This window comes from Stigmatopora argus, chromosome 18 (assembly GCF_051989625.1).
Source record: "Stigmatopora argus isolate UIUO_Sarg chromosome 18, RoL_Sarg_1.0, whole genome shotgun sequence".
NCBI lineage: Eukaryota > Metazoa > Chordata > Actinopteri > Syngnathiformes > Syngnathidae > Stigmatopora > Stigmatopora argus.
The window spans coordinates 6,700,415-6,724,316 of NC_135404.1; the positions used below are offsets into that span (position 1 = coordinate 6,700,415).

Here is a 23,902-nt window from a genome sequence, read left to right on the forward strand (position 1 = left end):
ATTATGACAGAGTTTACTGTTGATATTAGATATTTAGATATTAAACTCACACTCTCTCATGATTATAATTTTGAGAGCTGGTTTCAACAGTAACAACCTGGCGACCAAACGTCCGTTTTACCAAACGTCCGGTCGACCAAACGTCCGGGGACCAAACGTCTTTCGACGAAACGTCCGCGTACCGAGGAAGGGTGCGCATGGGTGGTCTATCCCTTTAAGGCTACTTAAACATGTTCTTCCTCCTTGATCAAGTACTCTGGCAGAGCGTGAAAAGCGGCGGTGGAAACAGTAACGGGAACGCTCAGGGAGATGCCGCTGGGCTCCGTGGCATCCGGGGGCGTAGCGTCCGGCGGCGTGCCCTCGGGCGGCGGCGCGGGCGAGACCGACGGCAGCAGTTCGGCGTGGACGATGTTCAGGTCGGCGAAGGAGGCGGCCATATGCGTCCGTAAGTGCTTGCGGAGGTAAGCGGGGAACAGGAAGGTTTTTCCGCAGTGGCTGCAGGCGTGAGGTTTGCTGCTGGAGTGGATCTTCTGGTGCTTGCGCAGGCCGGCGCGGTTCAGGAAGCCTTTGCCGCAGCTGGCGCACACGTGCGGCCTGGGCTTGGGATGCTGCTTCTGGTGTTCCCGCAGCTCCGCCGGCTCGGCGAACTCGGCCCGGCAGGTGAGGCACGCGTGAGGGATCGGTGCCTTGTCGGCGGCGTGCAGCCGCTCGTGGGCCTGAACCTCCTCCCAGGTGCCGAAGGTGGCGTCGCAGCGGGTGCAGGAGAACCGCGGCAGAGCGGCGGGGCCCGTTTCCGTCTCTTCGGGCGGCGGCGTTGGGGCCGCCTGCTCGGTCGAGTGAGTCCGCTGGTGTTTGCGGAGGCTGGAGGACACCACGAAGGACTTGAGGCACTGACCGCACTTGAACGGGCGCTCTCCCGAGTGCACTCGGCGATGTTTGTTGAGGCTGGAGCGCTCGGCAAAGGACTTGTCGCACTCGGTGCAGGAAAAGGGCCGCAGGCCCGTGTGGACCAGCAAATGGCGTCGCAGATCCCAGGACGCCACGAAAGCCTTGTCGCAGCTCTGGCATTTGTAGGGCCGCTCTCCGGAGTGGACCCGCTCGTGCACGGCCAGGTCGGCCGGCTGGCGGAACCTCTTGGGGCATTTGTCGCAAGGGTAGGGCTTGAAACCCTGGTGGGCTCGCTGGTGGCGGCGGAAACTGGACGGGTCGGAGAACATCTTGCCGCACTGCGGGCAAAGAAAGGGCTTCTCTCCGGAATGCGTGCGCAGGTGGGACTGGTACGAGGAGAGCTGCGTGAAGCCTTTGCCGCACTGCTCGCACGAGTACGGCTTCTTCTGCGAGTGGATTCGCTGGTGGCACACCAACGAGGACGAGCGGGAGAAGGCCTTGCCGCAGTCGGAGCACAGGAACGGCTTCTCGCCGGTGTGGGAGCGCTCGTGGTTCTTCAGGTCCTTCAGCTCCGTGTAGGTCTTCCCGCACTCGTTGCAGGCGTAGGGCCGGTGGCCTTGGTGGTTGCGTCGGTGCTTGCGGAACACGGAAGGGTCGGCGAAGCTCTTGCCGCACTCGCCGCAAAAGTAAGGCTTCTCTCCGGTGTGGGAGCGCGTGTGGACCTTGAGCTTGGACAAGGTGGGGTAGCTTTTGGAGCACTGGCGACAGGAATAGGGACGCTCGCCGTTGTGCTGCGTGGTGTGGATCCTCAGGCAGATGGCCTGCATGAAGGCCTTGCCGCACTCGCCGCAGACGAAAGGTTTCTCGCCCGTGTGCGAGCGGCCGTGGTTGCGCAGCTCGGTGGGCGTCTTGTACGCCTTGTGACAGTCGGGGCACTGAAAGGGCCGGCGGGCCGAGTGTGTGCTCTCGTGTTTGGATAGCTGGGCCTTGCTGGAGAATGTCTTTTGGCAGCGGGGGCACGGGTGCTGCTGAGGGGGACGTCGCTTGCCGTGCGCCGACAGCTTGTGCCCGCGCAGCGCCGACGCGCTCCCGAAGGAGTCGTCGCACGACGGGCACTTGAACGCCACTTTGGCTTTCGGGGGACGGCCTCGGCCTCGTTTTTTAACCGGTGCCTCTTCCTCTTTTTGCCCGTCGTCGTCGTCGTCTCGCCCCGTGGGAGGGGGGCTAGCAGCCTGCGGTGAAGAAGCCATCTTTCCGTCTCAAGGTGAATTGCGCCAACCTTCATGAAGCACACGCCAAAACACACAAAGAAATATAACCGGATTATTATGCTGTCCATATTTGTACTTTACTCGAGTACAATAACTCAGTCAGTGCCCCCTTAATCAATTTCAAGTTCACTGTCTTGTTATATTGTGTATTTTTATGGACAATTTGATAACCAATTTTATTCTGCCACCAATTATTTCAGGTGTTCTTCCACGGTTGCCCCTGCATTATTTTTAATCAAAGAAGCATTTCACCTACATTAGTTTTTGGTGAAAATTCTTCTCTTATTTTGGTAGGTACGCAAAGTAATTCTACCTGCTTTTTATTGTGTGAGCACTTAAATGGTTGCGCTATTGATTTGTATTAGTTATTTCCCAAGCCTATGGTATAGATAGATTTTAATCTATCAGTGCAGAACTAGCAGCAGTAAAAATGCCATTTAAAGACAGTAGGTTAACATCTTGGAAAGTACATTGAGTGAGAGAAAAACAGTGGATGCTACTGATACTATGACTTGAAACTATATAACCCCTATGCATTAATTCACAAAATGGCTGGCATTAGGACCTCAGGGACAATAGGCTAACCGCTCATATGTTAGAGGAACTATGCGATGTCAAGGCATGTCTCGTTTTTTGTTGTTGTTGACTACGCGTAGAGTCAAGTGTCATTTTTAAAAAAAGAGAGCTATAAACAGCATTGCAAATTCCCGACATCCAATGCTTTCGTTAGCTTACGTGCTAATTTAAATGAAACTCAAAATGGCTGGCTTTAGGACCGCCTGCACTCTTTTCGGAGGTATCGTCTACCCGCGATGCGGCGAACGTTAGCCTCTCCCGGATTTTACTCGAATGTACAAAACAAAGAATGACCTTACCTGAACCAATTTATTAATAGATGCGCGGAATTGTGAGAAAAATATGCCCACTCGAGCGCGTTTCCTGCTGGGCGCGGTGGATCGTTTTCACTGGTTGACTGTCAATATGGGACGGCGCTAGGACCATGATGACGATGCTTGTCGAGTGTCAAGCTGCTGGTGTTTACATGTGTAATGTATAAGATGTATAATATTTATTTTGTATCATATATATTTATATATCTATATCTGTAGATAGATAAATGTATTTCACTTAATACTAAATGCATACTACTTTGAAATACTCTTTAGCTCATTCCCTCCACTGTCAAGTGCAGTGAAACATGGCCATTTAGAATAGTTTTATTTCCGTTCAAATAGATTTAATGTCGATCATGTCAATGGGAATTAAAAAGTTTTAAAATAACCGCATTGATTTGAAAATGCAAATTGTTTTTTTTTTTTTTTACAGTCGTTACAGCTTGTGGTGAAAATGTGTTTGGAGAAATGTTAAATAAATTTGAAGTCCGTGAAGGTAGTTTTTGTTGTTGTTGTCTGACTTTTATTTTGTACCTCTACGCAGGGAAGTGTTTGGACGCTGCACATTTCCTGTTCCCTAGCAACAAGAGCCGTGTGGAACTGAAAGAGGACAATTGGAAGAAGTGCCTTTGTAATTTGATTTTCACATCAAATTAATTCGTGAGAGGTCTTTCGAGTTTCGAAATGTGCTCCAAATCACTTTGGAAGGTATTTGATTTCACAGATTTGTTGGCGTTGCATTTTCAATCTTTATGCGGCAAATGTTTGTTTTGCTAGCTAACGAGCGAGTGGTACGCCGGACAGCTAACGGGGCAATTAACTAGCTGCAGAAATGTACTTATTAAAAAAAAACTTAAAAAAACACTCCTCGGCAGGACTTTGTTATATTGAACGGTATTTTGACGGATTTTTTCGGTGGCGTTATTTTAAAAGAAATCATTTGAAGGCGTTGGCTTTCTAGTTTGTTCACGCAGCTGGACACAGCAATCTAATTAGTCTTTCTGTGTGGTAAACAATTACAATTCGTATGTGCTTATAAACTAGGCAAGAAGTAATTTATTAGAAATATTATCTTTTTGAGTGAAATTTTGGAGTATTGCACAACTCCCCCACTCCTAAAATCACTTAATAAATGTTTTTTAATAATATTGTTATGTATCATATATGCCCCCATTTTGCTGGTTTCCACACTAAATAAAATATAGCATTGTGTTACCTACATACAACCTTTTCTGTGTCGAAAACATCGATTATGAAGAAGAAAAAGGATAATTGTGAATGTTTAAGTGGTAATTATATGCCCATTTGAAATTGAGGATGTTTTGTTTTCATAATTTGAAATGATCTATGACTGAATTGTTTAGTTGCAGCCATTTGGCAAATTTGTTTTTCTGATGATTTAATACATTTCAACTTCTGACAAAAGATATGTACGCTTTGCCTTCCTCATTCTCATCTAGGTTGGTCTATGGCCCCTCCAGACGCACTCTGCACTTCACTGTTCTCCATTTTTGACTGACAAGCAATGCACCTGATGTATCATCCTCTTGTATACATTTTAAATTTGGTGCGCTTTCTTCGACCTTCATCGCCTTGGCTGCGCACGACTCTGCACGGAACGCCGGTCTCTCGCGGAAGCAGTGCGGGCTGTGGTGTCCTAACATGGCTGCCCTTGTCCAGCACACCGGTGGTCATCTGGAGCGAGAGGATGAACTCAAATTCAAATGTGACGAATGCGGACGCGGCTACAGACACGCGGGCAGCCTCGCCAACCACAAAAAGGCTCACGACGTGGGATGCTTTGAGTGTTACGTGTGTGGTAAGGAAAATTCCAACGCCTTGGCCTTGAAAAGTCACTTGAGGAGTCACAAAGCGCGCAAAAAGTACTCCTGTTCGCAATGCGGCAAGGCTTTCCGTCTAGCAACGCAGCTTGCTACGCATGAGCGCATCCACCGTAGCTTGCCATTAAAAGAGGAGGCCGACACGGAGTACATGTGTCAAATCCCAAATGACAGTCATTGCCAATCGATTGTCGGGACCCAAACGGAAAAGGATGAAGTTAAAGAGGCGATCTACCCTGCGCGGTGCGACACGTCGCAAGATTCCACCGAGCGTCCGTTTAAATGCAATCTGTGCGACAAGACGTACATACACATGCGAAGCTTGAGCAACCACAAAAAGACTCACCAGGTGGGAATATTTGAGTGCAGTGTGTGTTTCAAACTCTTCAAAAACATGGCAGCGCTCTACGGCCACCAGAGGAGCCACAAGGCCAGAAACTGCGGCGGAAGCAGTAACTCGGACTTCTACGACAACTCTGCACAGGATCAGAGTGTGGACACGCCTGACAACTTCTGCCATTTGTGTCAGGGTCTTTTCCCGAGCCCCGAGGAATTCAAAGAGCACATCCAGATGCATAACTCTTCTACTCCCTTTGGGTTGCGGGACAATATGGCAGGCAGTCACAGTATTACATATGACGTTACCTCACCTAAATCCAACGGTTTTACGGCTCACATGAATCCTATTTCTTTAACCTCAGTCAAAAGTTTTAATCAGCCTGAAGGAACTATAAACAGTAATGGACACGTGTATTCAAACTTCTCCAACAATCAGACATCGCCCAACTGCTCTGAGAATAAACCCCAGCTCAGGGAGGCTAGCATTGGCAACGTCGTGGCGACCGCGTCGGAAGACCGCGACGTCACGGATCCCGACGAGCGCCCCTTCAGGTGTCAGATCTGCAGCAAGAGCTACCGCCATTCCGGAAGCCTGGTCAACCACAAACGCTCGCACCAGGTGGGGACTTACCACTGCACCATTTGCAGGAAGAAGTATCCTCACCTGGCCGCCCTCAAGAGTCACCTCCGCACCCATAAGGGCCACAAGACATCACCCAACACCGACGGTGATGCAGAGTGGCCAGACTACAACCCCTTTATTTCGCTCGACCAGCAGAACCACTTGGCGTCACGAGAGGAAGAGGTGGATCGTATTCCTCTCGCTTTTGGTGCGGATGGTGAAAATGTCAGAGCATACCGCAACCATCAGGTTACGACCGAACAGCTGGCGCCTAGGCACATGTGCGCCGACTGCGGGGTTACTTTTGCCGATATTTCTGGCATCGTGGCGCACTCTTGTCCGCTACGACAGCAGCACACGACTGAGGGCCACCATCCCAAGAGGTACTCGCCGTTTAACGGACCCAACGAGAGTTACTCAGAGCGGAGCTTCCAAGAGAATTTGAGTGCCGAGCAGTTGACCGACCACGGTGAAGAGGACTACGGCGATCTTTATCAGTGTTCCATTTGTGGGAACAACTACAACGGCATGCGGGCCCTCAGGTGCCATCTTCGTGGACACGCCCAGTCCCAATTCCCCGTCGTCAGCTCGGTACCGGCATCCTTGTCTTCACAGGAGGAGGTCGGACAAGACCGACCTGAGGAGATGATGATCTGCAGTACTTGCGGAGAAAGCTTCGCTAGCAGACGGGACCTGACCACCCATCAGCTAACGCACGTCAAACAGCAAGACGATGACGATGACGATGACGGTGGTGACGCTGTGGCGTCGGAGGCCCAGGAGGAGCCGTGTAGCATCATTTGCACTCGCTGCGGAACCTCCTGCACTGGATACCAGGATCTGGAGAGCCATGACTGCATAGCGGAGAAGAAGGAAGAAAAAATGGCGGGCGGTGAGGAAGTCAAATTTGAGGACCTGCAAGGCAAAGTCGAAGATGATTCGGAGGATCGTCGGTTCCGATGCGATGAGTGCGGCCGTTCGTACAGACACTCTGGCTCGCTCCTCAACCACAAGAAGTCTCACAAAACCGGAGTTTTCAAATGCAGCGTGTGCCAGAAATGCTTTTATAACCTGTTGGCTCTTAAAAACCACCAGAGATCCCACTTTGACATTAAGAGGTAAACTATCTAACACACCTAAGTACTGTTTTTGACTTTGTCATGACTCAAATCAGATAAAATTGCAACTCATTTCATCATAAGCGACCAAAATGTTTTTTTCCAATCCAGGTACACCTGCCACAAGTGCGGCAAAGCCTTCAAAATCCACAAGCAGCTTTTGATCCACCTCCGAAGGCACAAGGAGAACCAAGCCAAGATCCAAGAGCTTAACAACCAGATCCAGACAACCAAGTCAGAAGACGAACACGGCAGTGAACTTCAACCAGCATCGACCCATCAGGCGGCGGAATTTTCTGGCGACAGCCGACCGTTCGCTTGCGAGCAATGCGGGCGCACGTACCGCCATGCCGGTAGCCTGGCGAACCACAAAAAGTCCCACAGGACAGGTCGGTATTACTGCTCGGTTTGCAGCAAAGCTTACTCCAATCAGCTCGCTTTAAAGAAGTGTAACCAGGTGTTTCCCTCCCTCTGCACAGGCGAAGAGAAGCGATTATTCTCCCACAACATTTGCCGCCGAAGCAACCGCCACGCCGGCAGCCTCCTGAACCACGAGAACACTCACGAGGCGGATCACTTTGCCTGTACTTTCTGCGCCAAACACTTCACCAACCCCATGGCGCTGTGCAACCACACACGAATCCACACGCAGAGAAAGAAGTACGCCTGCCTCACGTGTGGAAAGGCCTTTCGACGCGCTAGCATCCTGCACAACCACCAGAAGGTCCACGGCCCCACTGACGGGCACTCGAGCTGTTCGGCGTGTGGCAAAAGCTTCCAAGGACGGTCGGGACTCAAGAGGCACCGATGCCGGGGAGACGACGGCATGCACCCAGGAGAGAGCCAAGACAAGTGTTTCACGTGAGTTATTGCGTCATGGGTCGGGATTTTTACAACTTTTGCGCTGCCTCATATTATTTGTCACAAACCGTGGTCAGTAAAACCTTTACAATCTGTTAGTAATATATGTAAGCTATATAAACATAATATTATATATTTATATATATATATATATATATACATAATGATCAACTTTTTGGGGGGGGCTGTAAAGTGAGTGACCTTAACTGAAACAATGACAAAAAGTTGTCAGATCCCAGCTAAAAGGCTTAAGATTTTATTTATTTAAAAAAAAAAGTTCAAAGTAATCCAACGGAACCTCCTGACAGAAAATTGAATGCATGGAAAATAGACTGTTGCAGTTATAGAAGGCCCGACATGTCTGTCAAATGTTCTCCCGACTCCCCACTGTTGATGGAAACTCGAACGAGACGTGAAGATGACGGCAACCTGTTCCACCCGCAGGTGCGACCTTTGCGGGCGCTCCTACCGCCACGCGGGTTCCCTCCTTAACCACAAGAAGAGCCACTCTCAAAGCCTCCACCACTGCGGCCTTTGCCTGCAGACCTTCCCAGACGCCGTCACGCTCGACGTCCACTCGCAGATGCGGCGCCACTGCTGCCTCGAATGCGGCAAGACCTTCTGTCTCGTCGCCCACCTGCAGAGCCACGTGGAGTCGCACTCGCGCTCCGATCTTAGCTGGACAGAACCTTTGTCCGATCAACCGCCGAGTATAACCGATCCGATAGAGAAGGGTCACGTTTGCGAACATTGCGGGCGAACCTACCGGCACGCCGGCTCCCTCCTAAACCACAAAAACAGCCACAAAATGGGCTCCTTCTCCTGCTCCGCGTGCCATAAGGAGTTCTCCAACCTGATGGCTCTCAAGAACCACCTGCGAATTCACACGGAGCCAAAGCGCTACCAGTGTTTGGAGTGCGGCAAGGCCTTCCGCGTGTCCACGCAGCTCATCTGTCACCGAAGAATCCATAGCAAGGAGAAACCCTTCTCCTGCGTGCTTTGCGACAAGAGCTTTTCCTGCAAGTCCAACCTCCGACACCACCAGAAGTTGCACCAGAACCACCAGACTTACAACTCCCCCTCCTTTAGTTTAGACGCTAATACCTTCATGGGTTTGGACATGGGCTCTTTCCTGTGAGGGTCTTAAACTCGCTTTTCCAACCACGTCTGAATATTGTCCTCTGGTCCCACGTCCCCCAAATTTTTGAAGGCACGTCCCGTGTGGGCGCTAGAACATCTTAAGGTTCTTCCTCAAATACAATCCAAGAACTCGGTATCCAAACTTGTTTCTAGGTCATGTTAGTTTGTGTGCAACGAAGAATGGATCACACAAGCATCAAATACCTCGACGCATTCATGTGGCGGATGTAAATTCAGCAAATAGCTGTTTGACTACTAATTTAATAATGTAAGTGACATATACTTAAAGTTACCTTTTTATGAATGTTGTCAGAAATGTTCCATCTACCTTTTAACTGGTTGGCTACCAATGACAGTAATAATAACAACGGTATGTCATGGACCATCGTTTTTACAACTTTCACGATCTCAAAATTTGTCTCGTATCTCAAATTCCTCGTATGTCGGGGCACTCGTATGTCAAGGTATTACTGTAGTATTTTGTCTTTTCTTAGGTGCTAATCACTATAGCTAGCAAACTAGAACAGTTAACCAGCCTCCTGTTTGTTTTCCTGCCTTCTAACATAGCTACATAGCTAACACTTTTAAATACAGTAAGCTCATATCAGTGTATATAGTATTTAAAATGTCCATTTATCCACTCGGTCTCACAGTGGGGGAACTGGGTTCAAATCCAGGCCGGTCCACCTACTGGACTCTACCGTTTTCCTTCCTACAAAATTTTTAGCTTTTTAAAAATTGTAATTATTTATTTTAGGATTATGATTAAAGACTACATATTACGCAGCAATGGCACTTTATTTCTTTATACTTGCCGATACTGATGCCTGCATTTTAGTGCCGGAACGGATCCCTTCCAATAACTAGTATCTTTGCAATGCTAAATGTTAACAATACTTGAACAAATTGGAAATTTTAACCGAGACAATAATACAATACAATTTGAAAGATTGGTTCACATCACCACCATGGGATGTCACCAGTGAGCTTTCAAATATTTCAGCAGAAGCAGTAAGAATGCACTTAAAAGAATTAAAAAAAAATACTTCTGTAGCACAGTTTTAGCCTAGTGGACATGGGGGAGAAAGCCTGGCAGCCCACCAGGCTTATAAAGCACTTGTTGGAAAAGCCAGTTCTAAATACCTCCATGAGCCTCGTTTTGAAGCTGTTTTAAAAAAGAGCTTTACTTTTTTTTAACTCATTGAGTTGGGAAAAATTCATTATCATTCCCCCCAACCCCCCCAGCGTGATCCCATCTATTCTTGTTTTTTTTCCAAGCCAAGTATTTAGGCCACATTTTGACTAGTATTCTTTCAATGTTTATATCGTGCGTCAACTGTGCTCTTGTTTATCCTCCACGCTATGCAGCAAATGCACATTCAAACAAATATTTAGTTGCAGCTCGCCAACGTTTATGTTAACGTTTCCGTCTCCTGTGGCGCTTCCTTCGCCTCCTTCCTCACTTCACTTGTCTACCGTCCTCCGGATTGTTTCTTTTAAAGGAAAAGATTGATGCTAGTTTACCACCTCATGTAATGGATTGAAGTATTTAACTCCTATTTTTACAACTATTTTGTGGCAAAAGTGTAGATTTTTAAGAGTATCTTAGGTTTAAAATTGGAGCAAAGTAGTGATTAAAAAGTAAATTACAAATCAACACGTGTATCATTTCTCTTCGTTCACGTGACAGCCAAACAATAGGATTACTGTTCAATGGTTTTATTGTGAAAATACATTTTGATACTCAAAGCAACAAAAGGACTGCATTTGGTCAAAAGAAGCCAGTGCATGTACATAATTATATACATTTAGACAAAGTTAGGAAGTTGTTAGTATCAAATCACAAGTTTTTTTATATATATATCTTTATATATATTTTAAAAAACAATGTGCTTTAGAAATAACCATACACTTACTAAAATATATTTAAATCTCTTTACTAATTCACCGCTGTCAACGGCAAAACAATGTAAAAACTGTCCGTTTTTAAAGCAACTCTGGTATACTTTTTCCTCCTCAATGGCAGCCAATGAGATAATTGATAGTATTTTGCGTGGAATTTGCGACATCTTTGTTATTTGAAATTAAAAACAATTCGCCTTCACGAATAATACAGTACACCAATATTCCCTTGTGTGTATGTTGAAATGTTTTTTCTTCTTCTTCAGTAACAGTGCACGATTGTCTTCATAAGACGACGCTTCACCTAAACAGTAGCTACATTCAAACACGCCGTTTGCGCCCCAACAGCATGCCCCGCCCTTTGACCCCTTCATACCTACATTCATTGTTTTTTGCGGTTTCGTCGTCCAAAGGCACCCGAGTGTGTCGTCGCTTTTGCTACATTTAAATACATTCTTAAACTAAAAAATAGATGGATTTGTTGTCAGGAGAAAGCCTGCGGTCGCTCTGTCAGTCAAAGTTCAACGGGCTCGAGGCGCCCCCCGGTCTGGCCCACCCGCCGTAGAGCGTTCCTCGCTAGCTTGGGGCCGTCAGACTGTAGTGGCAATGTTGCGTTCATTGACTCTCAGATTTATGCTTGATAAAGTGGGCCTGCGGTTTCTTCGATTGGTTCTGAGGACAAAAAAATTGAAAAAGGTTCGTTATAATTGAATACCAATTGATCGAAACAATCACTTTTTAGCCAAAATATGCATTTCGAATTCATTTCGAAATTTATCGTATCGTCATGAAATTGATCATTTACTCAGTCTGCTAGCCTAACAACCAATTCGGACAAGATCTCAAGTCATCGTACCTCGTAGAGGAAGTTTTTGCACTTTGCGACGATGCACCATCACTCCGATAATGAGGGCGGCGCCCACTATGACCACCGCTAGCACCGAAAAGCTGCTAATGGCTGCTAACTTCCACATGTCCGGCGTCTCTTCCACCACTTTGCCTGGCGTACAAAAACAAACACATTCATTGAAAACGGCACGACCACAAAAAATTGAATTCCGACGGCTGACATCTTACACGTGTTGCACAACGGAGTCTTTGGATATTGCTTGCAAGACGCGCACGGCATGCAGCCGTCCAGATCGGAACTCCAGAATTCTGAGATCCCGCACTGACCTACGAACGCACAAAGAACAACACAAAAATTGTCAAATTCCTGCATAAATTCTTACAAAATATAATCCGACGCAGCTGGGGTTTGGTTAACGTTAATATTGTCTTTCCAGTCTGTGATACCTTGACTTATGAGTTTCATTTGTTAGACCCTAACTAAAATGTATCCGATTTGCCTAGTGCAGGGGTGGCCGACACGTGGCTTTCGAGCCACATGCGGCTCTTTGCTTATCATATTTTGTATACAACGTGGCTCTTTGCCTTGTTTCAGGTTCCTCTTATTTGTATTCTCTCTAAAAACACATTCAAATTCATCAGGGCACATCAAAAACATAATAAGTAAGGCTTATGGTGACTAATCAGGTTTCAATTACGTGTTTTTGTGTGCATCTGTCCGTTTTTGGTAGGTTCAGGTTTGGCTCTTTAACCCTCACAGTTTATTTTTTTTGCCTTTGAACGTCGATCCGCGTTAAGTGATGTGAATTTTGACTTGAAATAGTTTCTCTCTGTACACGTTTTGCTCAAAGTGTCACGACGAAGCTCTTGTAAGTCAAGGCGGCGCAATAGCGTATTAAGCGCCATGTGTTTTCGAACTAACGTCATTTCTCCGGTATGTCGTCTGCCTTGAGTTTGTCGTAAAGCGTGTTGGCGAAACGGCTATGGCTAGAAATGGTTTGCCCGGGAGGCCAAATTTGTGGGACGATTGAAGCGTGTAGGTCAAACACGAAGACAGACGCGTGAGCTTCCTTTGGCGTGTTTGTGTCTCTTTCACTTTGAAAAAGGAGAACACAAAACCGCTGGGAAGATGAAAACAAGATGGGCCTCTAACGGAAAAGCTTCCTTCCCGCTGCCGACGACTCTACGGGATGCTTCGTTTGTTTTTGCGTGCGACATGAGCGCTTTAATGTGGGCGTGAAAGAGCGGCGCTTGTTTAAAGACTTTGATTTGTTTTGCGAAATCAAATTGTTTGGATTCTTGCGTCCTTGATCGTTTCAACTCATTTTAGAATGATTAGATCACCCATGGACTCATCAAGTTGAGGTTTGACAAGTCAAACGAGCTCTTCTGATTGGTCCAAATATCACAGGAGCCAAATGACATTATTCTGACATCTTTACGTTAATTTTCCTACTGCCAAACTGTATTTTGTCTGTGTTCAATGTTATTGAATTGAATGCTTTGATTGTCATTATGCAACTATGAGATTTAAAGCTCCACCTCAAAGTTGCACAAATAACAACAAAAAGACAAATAATGATAAATAAATAGTCAACATAGATCAGTAGTAGTTGAACTTCATGTTACTTTATATAAGTACCTCTATCTTAGGTTAGGCTACAACATGGACTACTTATTTATTGATTTATTTGTGCACTATGTGGTGAAAACTTTAAATCTCATTATACTTGTATAATGACAATCAAAGCATTCAATTCAATGTCCAGTTACTCTTAACCTCTTGCAACGCCGTAGTTTTGCCCTAAATTTGACCCCTCCGTATAGCTCACTTAGGATATTTAAAGACAATGTCTAGCATAGCAGGAAGACGTCGCAGTTGCACAAAATTCAAAGTGTTTTGCACTTGCAAGAGTATTTGTCATGTAGATAAGTAGGCCCAAACAATAGTGTGTCTTTCTCTCTCACGACCTTGCAGTTGACGTCATTCTTGCTGACTCATCCGCTCGCAATGCGGCTTCTCGCCAGCGTCGAGATAAGACGACACCTTATGACTCGCCCATTGTTTGTCAGAAAAAAAGGACAATTCCCTTCAATGACCATTGACGGCGCCAGACGTCCAATCCATTGTGGCTATTTCCGCTCTGAGATCCAAAGGGTTTATCCCTAGTAGACGTCCAATCCATTTGGCGTTGGTTCACTCGCTGCCATCCCTCCCGCTTCAACTGGATCGGATGTCTGGCGCCTTAAATACCAATGAACGAGTGACAAAGATTTTTTTTAAATTAACTCCTATTTTAAAGCAGCTTTGTTTTCACCCTGTGAGAAACGCTCATATGTAGTCATGACCATGTTGCCAGATTTCATTGATGAAAAAATATTACAATCTAATACATATGTCGAATAAAGAGGAAAAAAAATAACATCTTGTTCTTGACAAAAATACTCCCAAGTATATTTTTGTAACAAAGTTACTAAGTTAAAATAAATGTAACACATCCTTACTGATTCTTTTGACATGCTAGCCATAGCCATGTAAGCTAGGCCCAACTAGAGGCAAGAAGAACTGACGGGAGATTTTTAGTCGTGCACTTTTTTTGCAAAATTGGCCCAAAAATGCGATAAGCCGAGTCAGAACCGCGAGAATGCCCAAGGTCACCAGGGGGAGAACGCGTAGGCGCGACCCGTGACGGCCCGACAACAAGTGTCAACGTCCTAAGAGTCGGTTTTGTTTGTTCTGGAATCTGGCGCCCGCCGCTTCTGCCATTCCTGACATCGGGTAGTCGCGTTTTTTTTGTTTTTTGGGTGTGGGGATGTTGCGTTTTGCCCTAAAACACAGGCGGGGCGGGGGTCGCGGGGCCGGCAGCTGATGTCCAGATGTGGGAGACGGCCTCACGCTGTTCCGACAGCTCGGCGTTGGGGTGGCGGCGGCGGCAAACACACGCACACACGGGAAGAACTCGTCAAAGCACGAGGAAATGATCTAAAGGCGAGCATGTTTTTATATCCAGCTTGCTGGGATTCAACATAAACGCTTAAGAAAATAACTCGGAGCTTTGGATAAGGTTAACTGGGAGTTTAAAGCTGCAAGGATCAAGCTGTGCCGTGTGGACTAAATGTAATAATGAAATATATCCTGATATAATATTTTTCCTTAAAATGACATTGCAAAGAATTTGAAGAAATATAACACAGTGCTTGAAGTAACGTTGAAGAATGCTGGACGTTAGCCAGTAAAAGTCATGCAAAGCAGCAGGATCGAGTACAGCTTTAGATCCTTTCCATATAGTACTTGTTTTAAATGTTGTTTGGAGGAAGTTCTGGTTTGAAGTTGATTGGACCATGTTCTAATATTAATTTAATGATGTTCATCTTTGTTCATGGTAAATCTTGAATTATAACATGATGAACATGTGGTTCATTTTCAAACGTGATATATTTAGTTTTTGACAAATTCTTTGTTTTTGTGAAAATTGTACAAATACTTTTTATTTGAAGGCAAAAAGATCCTTAAAATATTTTGTGTTTTCTGCAGAAATAAAGCCCAACCAAGCAAAGACAATATGCCTTATTATACATGGTGTTTTTTTGGTGCAGAAAGAATGCATTACGATACAAGGTTGTCTTTTTGAGTGGATAAAAGTCAGACTACCTGGTTGTTTTTGCAGAAAAAACGGACTATATTTTGTTTTACGAAACAGAATAACTTATTATAGCTTATGGTTGTCATTTTTTGCAGGAAAAAAGCCATAATCTACATGGTTGTTTTTTGTAGATAAAAGTGGTCGTTTTTTTGCAGAAAACAACCTCACTATACATGGTTGCTTTTTTTTGTATCTTTACCACAAATGGATATTTTTTGCAGAAAAAAAACCTTACTATACATGATTGTTGTGTTTTTGCAGAAAAAAACTTACTATACATGGCTGTTTCTTCTAGATAAAAAAAAAAACCTTTGTATACATGTTTGTTTTAGCGAAAATAGGCCTTAATATATACATAAATGCTTATATTTTTTTCTAGATTTAAAAGCCTTACTATAAATGGTTGTATTTTTGCAGATAAAAAATACCTTTACTATACACTGTCGGTTTTTTTGTAGATAAAATGCCTTTCTAAACATGTTTATTTTTGTAGATTAAAAAGCCTAACTATAAAAATTTGTATTTTTGTAGATAAGAAGCCTTACTATACATGGTGTTTTTGCAGAAAAAGGACTTCCTATTTTTTTCCCCCAGAAAAAAATGCTTTACTATAATTGGTTGTATTTTTGTAGATAAAAAGCCTTACTCGGTCATTTTTTTGTAGATAAAAGCCTTGCTCTAGATGGTCGTTTTGTGGGGGGGAAAGCTATACTGTACAATGTACAAAAAACGACCATGTACAGTGTACATGGTCGTTTTTTGCAGAAAAAGTCTTAATACAAATTGATTTTTTTTTGCCCCAAAAAAGCCTTACTCTACATGGTCATTTTTTGTGGGGGAAAAAGCTATACTATACATGGTCATTTTTTGCAGAAAAAAAAGTCTTACTACAAATGGATATTTTTTTGCTAAAAAAGCCTTACTATATATGGTCGTTTTCTTCTAGATAAAAAAACCTTTATTGTTTATTTTATTTTTTGTGGTAAAGGCCTTAATATATACATAAATGGTTATATATTTCTAGGTTTAAAAGCCTTACTATAAATGGTCATATTTTTGCAGATAAAAATACCTATACTATGCATTGTCGTTTTTTTTGTAGATAAAATGCCTTCCTAAACATGTTTCTTTTCGTAGATAAAATGCCTTCCTAAACATGTTTCTTTTCGTAGATAAAATGCCTTCCTAAACATGTTTCTTTTTGTAGATTTAAAGACCTTACTATTAGAATTTGTATTTTTGTAGATAAGAAGCCTTACTATACATGGTGGGTTTTTTTTGGCAGAAAAATGACTTGCTATACATGCTTATTTTTCCCCCCAGAATAAAATGCCTTACTATAGTTGGTTGTATTTTTGTAGTGAAAAGCCTTACGCTACATGGTCATTTTTTGCAGCCTTACAATACATGGTCGATTTTTTCCAGAAAAAAAGCCTGATTATACAAAGTCAGATTTTTTTCTGCAAAAAAAGCCTTACTATACATTGTTTTTTGTTTATAAAAAGCCTTACTAAACATGATTTTTTTTTGTGGGGAAAAAGCCTTACTGTACATGGTTGTCATTTTTTTCCCACAGAAAGGCACTACTACACATAGTAGTTTTTTGTAGATAAATAGCCTTAGTGCACACTTTTCCCCCAGAAAAAACTTACTATATGTACGTGGTTATTTTTTCCCTTATTATTCATGTCTTTTTTGTATTTGATTGTATTTTTAGGGAGAAAAAATATTTTTGACTGCATGAGTGTCACTTAATTAACTCAACAAACATCTACACTGAATCCGGCGTATTATAACGTATAGAAATGTTTGCATAATTAAAACCATTCCAGGCACTTACATTGAACCAAAATGGTGTCAAAACATACAATATATCGACTTACATCCCTAATACACATAGTCCTTCCCACCGGTAACGTTGAATCGTCATCCTCCAAACTTTTTCAAGGACTCACCCTCTCTTTCTCCCCGCGATTTGTTATCTTTCTTTGGCTCCAACCTGATCTTAGAGACGGCGCACGCGGCAGGGATGGCTGAACTCAGGCCATCGGAATGCGGAACCGGTGGACCATCTAAGCCGGTCTAGTGGCCGCTTCACACACTCGCTCGCACACATACACACATGCTCACTCCAAGAACCCTAATGAAAAAAGTTGGGACTTACTTTTTTGCGCGTACGCTCCGCCAAAAGCGCTCAGCCAGGCCAGGAACACTGCGCAAATTGCGGACATTGCGCCGGAGGGCATGGCCTCTTTCTTTCCCTTTAGAAGCGGACAAATGCTAATAATTCATCCAGAGACGACCAGCTCGGTGGTCGTCAGCACGGAAAAGTGAACATCACTTCGTGACTCACCGGCGCTGCGTGTTTTGAACAAACTGGCGCACACGCCCACGCACGCGCGCACGCGCACGATGACTCATTTCCTATGCACTCCACTCAGGAAAACTCCACCAGCCCATGGATTTTTCGGGTCCTTTTTTCCCACGTTGTGTTCCTCAAGCAGAGCTAATGATTGCATGTCCAAATTTGAATATTTGTATACTTGTCGGTTCTTTTTATTTGCTTTGTTTTTGGGGGATGTTTTTTATACGCACGGGGGAGTGGGTGAGTGAGGGTCCTCGCAGTCTGGATTCAATCGGGGTCTCATTGTTGTTACCACGCCTGACGACGTCACCCGAGCAGGCTGCCAAACACGCAAGCAAACGTAAAAAAAAAATATATATATAAGAAAATACTGAAAGCTGATGACAGCCAATGGGAGGAAAATTCAACAAGTTTATGGGGTGTGCTGGAATAATAGGAAATTGCATTGTGGAGTGTTCATGTTCTTGGTGTGAATATGGAAATTCCAATATTTTTGGTGCACTGACGGCGACAGGTGTCCAATTTATTTGAAGCGGGAGGTCTAGCACTTCCAGTCCAATATTGGATGTCTCTTGCCTTCAATGGCTTAAGTGAATATTTAAGAAAAATATTTTTTCCATTTATGAAATACTTGAGTTGTTTCCTTTACACTTTTAACTAAAACAGTTGAAAAAAAATACACAGCGACCATTTTTAACACTAATTTGCAATAAAAGAAAAATATGTAAAAAATTGGATTTATTTATAAATGTCTACACATTTACAGATCTGACTGCCAGCCCTCCAAATCCAAATCGATTGGTCACCTGTCAATGAGCAACATTTTTTTTTTACTAACTATCACTAAACAGGGTGGCCATGAATGAGTGAACTTTTAACAGTAAGTTGCCAATTTCTACCAGTTTAGCATTCATGTTTTAGTCCACCAATTGAACTTGTTATTTGGGAAGAAGTGAGTGTCCCTGACGCAAAATGCGGGTGTTCAAAGCGACCAGGGGTCGGGTGGGGCCTCCTGCCATAACAACAGCGTTCTTTTCACACGCAGCACACGGTCTGCACGCCAAACATCTGGAGGTAAGGAAGTCCTTCACGCTAAAATCAAAATGAATTCTCATTTTTTATTGTGTAATATCAGATGATTTGCTTGTTTTAAAGGGTTTTCCTGTGTTGCTGCTTCTAGTTTGAATTACAACCAATCAGATTTCATCTTGACTGTGTTGTCATGTCAAGATCAGCTTCCCAGATACTGCAAACTCAGGTAACTATTATGTATACATAAACTAATAAGTGTTGTGATTAATTTTCCTGTTTTAAATTGGGGCACGTTCTAATTTTGACCGCTAGAGGGAAGCATAAGAGAGGATTATTTAAGTTATTTTAAAATGAAATACTACACAGCAATATTATTTGGAAAAGTAAATGTTTTCAACTTTAAGCTAGCATTTCCGTTCATTTTACTTGAATAGTTATTACTTAAAACGCAATATAATTTGATGTTAGTATTGTGGAAAACGGCTCATGCTAACCTTTTGTTCCGTTACATAAAAATTCATTTCATATAATTCTGCTTGACAACAACCATGGATACATAATAAGCATAAAAACAGCAAGTGGCTTAACTCATGCCTGTTAAGGAATAACCATGTTAGGCTGAATTTAACTGTTCCCAAGTTCAAAAGGCTCTCTCCAGTAAAGATCCTGTATTTTTTTTACTAGCCGCCATTCTAACATAGTCTTCTGGAACGTTGATCTAAGTGTTCCCAAATGCTGAATTAACTCTTTTTCCTTTTTTTTTTCTTGCTCGCAGCAAAGTCTGGCCGTGTTCCCGCGCAACATGGTGCGAAGCGCCTTTCCCACAAGTCTAACGTCAAACAGACGCGAGCCAAGCGTTCACGTCGTCGTTCGGGGCAGGAAAAAGGAGTCTCATCGCATTAACGACGGCTGAAGAATGTCCTCACACAGATGTTTTTCTACTCGACCTCTAGGACGACCCGGAGCTGCGCGAGGGCCGCCCATGTGTGCTGACTTTCCACTGCTGTGATTTCATCCTGTAATGAGCCACTATAAGCTGCAGATGTTGTGTCAAACTTGTATGGCGGCGCCATGGCAACGGTATGAAACACACACACACACACGGGAACAAAAGCAGGGAACACAAAACAAAACACACCAAATGTAAATGCATTATCACACACTCGTACTTGAAATTAAAAGCCACAAAGAGAAACACCCCACCCAAAAAATAGACAAAAAAGATGCCAACAAAAATATAGATGCGCATGCAAGACAGGCACGCGTCATCACAAAAGTAACAACAAGACACAAACTCAAAATTAACAGAGAAAGCGCACACAGAAATAAACAGACAAAACCAGCCATGCATAAATACATACATGTATTGATACATACATAATACATAGATGTATACATAGATACATGCACACACGTATGCATACATACATTCAATTCAATTTATTTGGCATACATGTATACATTTATACTTACATGTATACATTTATACTTACATGTATACATTTATACTTACATGTATACATTTATACTTACATGTATACATTTATACTTACATGTATACATTTATACTTGCATGTATACATTTATACATGTATACAATTATACTTACATGTATACAATTATACTTGCATGTATACATTTATACTTGCATGTATACATTTATACTTACAAGTATACATTTATACTTACATGTATACATTTATACTTACATGTATACATTTATACTTACATGTATACATTTATACTTGCATGTATACATTTATACTTGCATGTATACATTTATACTTACATGTATACATTTATACTTACATACATACATGCATACATACACACATGCATACATACATACATACACGCATGCATACATACACACATACATACACAAATGCATACATACATACACACATGCATACATACATACACACACGCATACATACATGCATACATACATACACACACGCATACATACATGCATACATACATACACACACGCATACATACATGCATACATACATACACACATGCATACATACACAGATGCATACACACATGCATACATACATGTACACATGCATACATCCATACACACATGCATACATACACACATACATGTGCATACATACATACACACATGCATACATACATACATACACACATGCATACATACATACATACACACATGCATACATACATACACACATGCATACATACATACACACATGCATACATACATACACACATGCATACATACATACACACATGCATACATACATACACACATGCATACATACACACATGCAGACATACATACACATGCATACATACACACATGCATACACACATACACGCATGCATAAATACATACACACATGCATAAATACATACACACATGCATACATACACACATGCATACATGCATACACACATGCATACATACACATGCATACATACACACATGCATACATGCATACACACATGCATACATACACATGCATACACACATGCATACATACACACATGCATACATGCATACACACATGCATACATGCATACACACATGCATGCATACATGTACACATGCATACATACATACACACATGCATACATACACACATACATGTGTATGCATACATACATGTAGTATACATTTATCCATACATGTATAGATACATACATACATGTATACATTTATACTTACATGTATACATTTATACTTACATGTATACATTTATACTTGCATGTATACATTTATACTTGCATGTATACATTTATACTTACATGTATACATTTATACTTACATGTATACATTTATACTTACATACACATGCATACATACATACATACATACACACATGCATACATACATACATACATACACACATGCATACATACATACATACACACATGCATACATGCATACACACACGCATACATGCATACACACACGCATACACACATGCATACATACATACACACATGCATACATACATACACACATACATGTGTATGCATACATACATGTAGTATACATTTATCCATACATGTATAGATACATACATACATGTATACATTTATACTTACATACATACATTCATACATACCCATGCATACATTCATACATACCCATGCATACATTCATACATACACACATGCATACATTCATACATACACACATGCATACATTCATACATACACACATGCATACATTCATACATACACACATGCATACATACATACATACACACATGCATACATACATACACACATGCATACATACATACACACACGCATACATACATGTATACATACATACATGTATACATACACACACATGCATACATACATACACACACATGCATACATACACACACATGCATACATACATACACACATGCATACATACATACACACATGCATACATAAATACACACATGCATACATACATACACATATGCATACATACATACATACACACATGCATACATACATACATACATACACACATGCATACATACATACATACACACATGCATACATACATACATACACACATGCATACATACATACACACACGCATACATACATGCATACATACATACACACATGCATACATACATACATACACACATGCATACATACACACACATGCATACATACACACACACATGCATACATACATACACACATGCATACATACATACACACATGCATACATACATACATACACACATGCATACATACATACACACACGCATACATACATGCATACATACATACACACATGCATACATACATACATACACACATGCATACATACACACACATGCATACATACACACACATGCATACATACATACACACATGCATACATACATACACACATGCATACATACATACACACATGCATACATACATACATACACACATGCATACATACATACATACACACATGCATACATACATACACACATGCATACATACATACACACATGCATACATACATACACACATGCATACATACATACACACATGCATACATACATACACACATGCATACATACACACATGCAGACATACATACACATGCATACATACATACACACATGCATACACACATACACATACATACATACACGCATGCATAAATACATACACACATGCATACATACACACATGCATACATGCATACACACATGCATACACACATGCATACATACACATGCATACACACATGCATACATACACACATGCATACATGCATACACACATGCATACATACACATGCATACACACATGCATACATACACACATGCATACATGCATACACACATGCATACATACATACATACACACATGCATACATACATACATACACACATGCATACATACATACACACACGCATACATACATGCATACATACATACACACATGCATACATACATACATACACACATGCATACATACACACACATGCATACATACACACACACATGCATACATACATACACACATGCATACATACATACACACATGCATACATACATACACACATGCATACATACATACACACATGCATACATACATACATACACACATGCATACATACATACACACATGCATACATACATACACACATGCATACATACATACACACATGCATACATACATACACACATGCATACATACATACACACATGCATACATACATACACACATGCATACATACACACATGCAGACATACATACACACATGCATACACACATACACATACATACATACACGCATGCATAAATACATACACACATGCATACATACACACATGCATACATGCATACACACATGCATACATACACATGCATACACACATGCATACATACACACATGCATACATGCATACACACATGCATACATACACATGCATACACACATGCATACATACACACATGCATACATGCATACACACATGCATGCATACATACACACATGCATACATACACACACATGCATACATACACACACACATGCATACATACATACACACATGCATGCATACATACACACATGCATACATACACACATACATGTGTATGCATACATACATGTAGTATACATTTATCCATACATGTATAGATACA

General features: G+C 42.4%; 3 protein-coding genes across 4 annotated transcripts; 1 reads left to right on the forward strand and 2 right to left on the reverse strand.

The window, feature by feature from the left end:
• Window positions 1-140: 140 nt before the first annotated feature.
• On the reverse strand, window positions 141-3,183 carry znf668 (zinc finger protein 668). Its single transcript, XM_077625349.1, has 2 exons — window positions 3,035-3,183; window positions 141-2,167 (listed from the first exon to the last, which is right to left on the reverse strand). Exon 2 carries the CDS (start codon window positions 2,136-2,138, stop codon window positions 225-227), a length of 1,914 nt encoding a protein of 637 aa, XP_077481475.1. The 5' UTR covers window positions 2,139-2,167; window positions 3,035-3,183; the 3' UTR covers window positions 141-224.
• znf646 (zinc finger protein 646) lies at window positions 333-16,710 on the forward strand. 2 transcript variants are annotated; one of them, XM_077625348.1, is made up of 6 exons: window positions 333-2,449; window positions 3,597-3,760; window positions 4,513-6,972; window positions 7,084-7,361; window positions 7,452-7,833; window positions 8,278-9,398. In XM_077625348.1, the coding sequence occupies exons 3-6, from the start codon at window positions 4,715-4,717 to the stop codon at window positions 8,969-8,971; spliced, it is 3,612 nt and encodes a 1,203-aa protein (XP_077481474.1). In that variant the 5' UTR covers window positions 333-2,449; window positions 3,597-3,760; window positions 4,513-4,714; the 3' UTR covers window positions 8,972-9,398. The 2 variants fall into 2 exon arrangements, 1 of the variants encoding a protein (XP_077481474.1); XR_013306051.1 differs by lacking the exon at window positions 333-2,449 and adding an exon at window positions 13,703-16,710 and having other exon boundaries at window positions 3,606-3,760; window positions 8,278-9,241.
• Window positions 10,677-17,757, reverse strand: LOC144092507 (tumor necrosis factor receptor superfamily member 12A). The gene is made up of 4 exons (XM_077625350.1): window positions 17,533-17,757; window positions 11,953-12,051; window positions 11,732-11,875; window positions 10,677-11,547 (listed from the first exon to the last, which is right to left on the reverse strand). Exons 1-4 carry the CDS (start codon window positions 17,612-17,614, stop codon window positions 11,507-11,509), a joined length of 366 nt encoding a protein of 121 aa, XP_077481476.1. The 5' UTR covers window positions 17,615-17,757; the 3' UTR covers window positions 10,677-11,506.
• Between the last annotated feature and the right edge of the window lie 6,145 nt (window positions 17,758-23,902).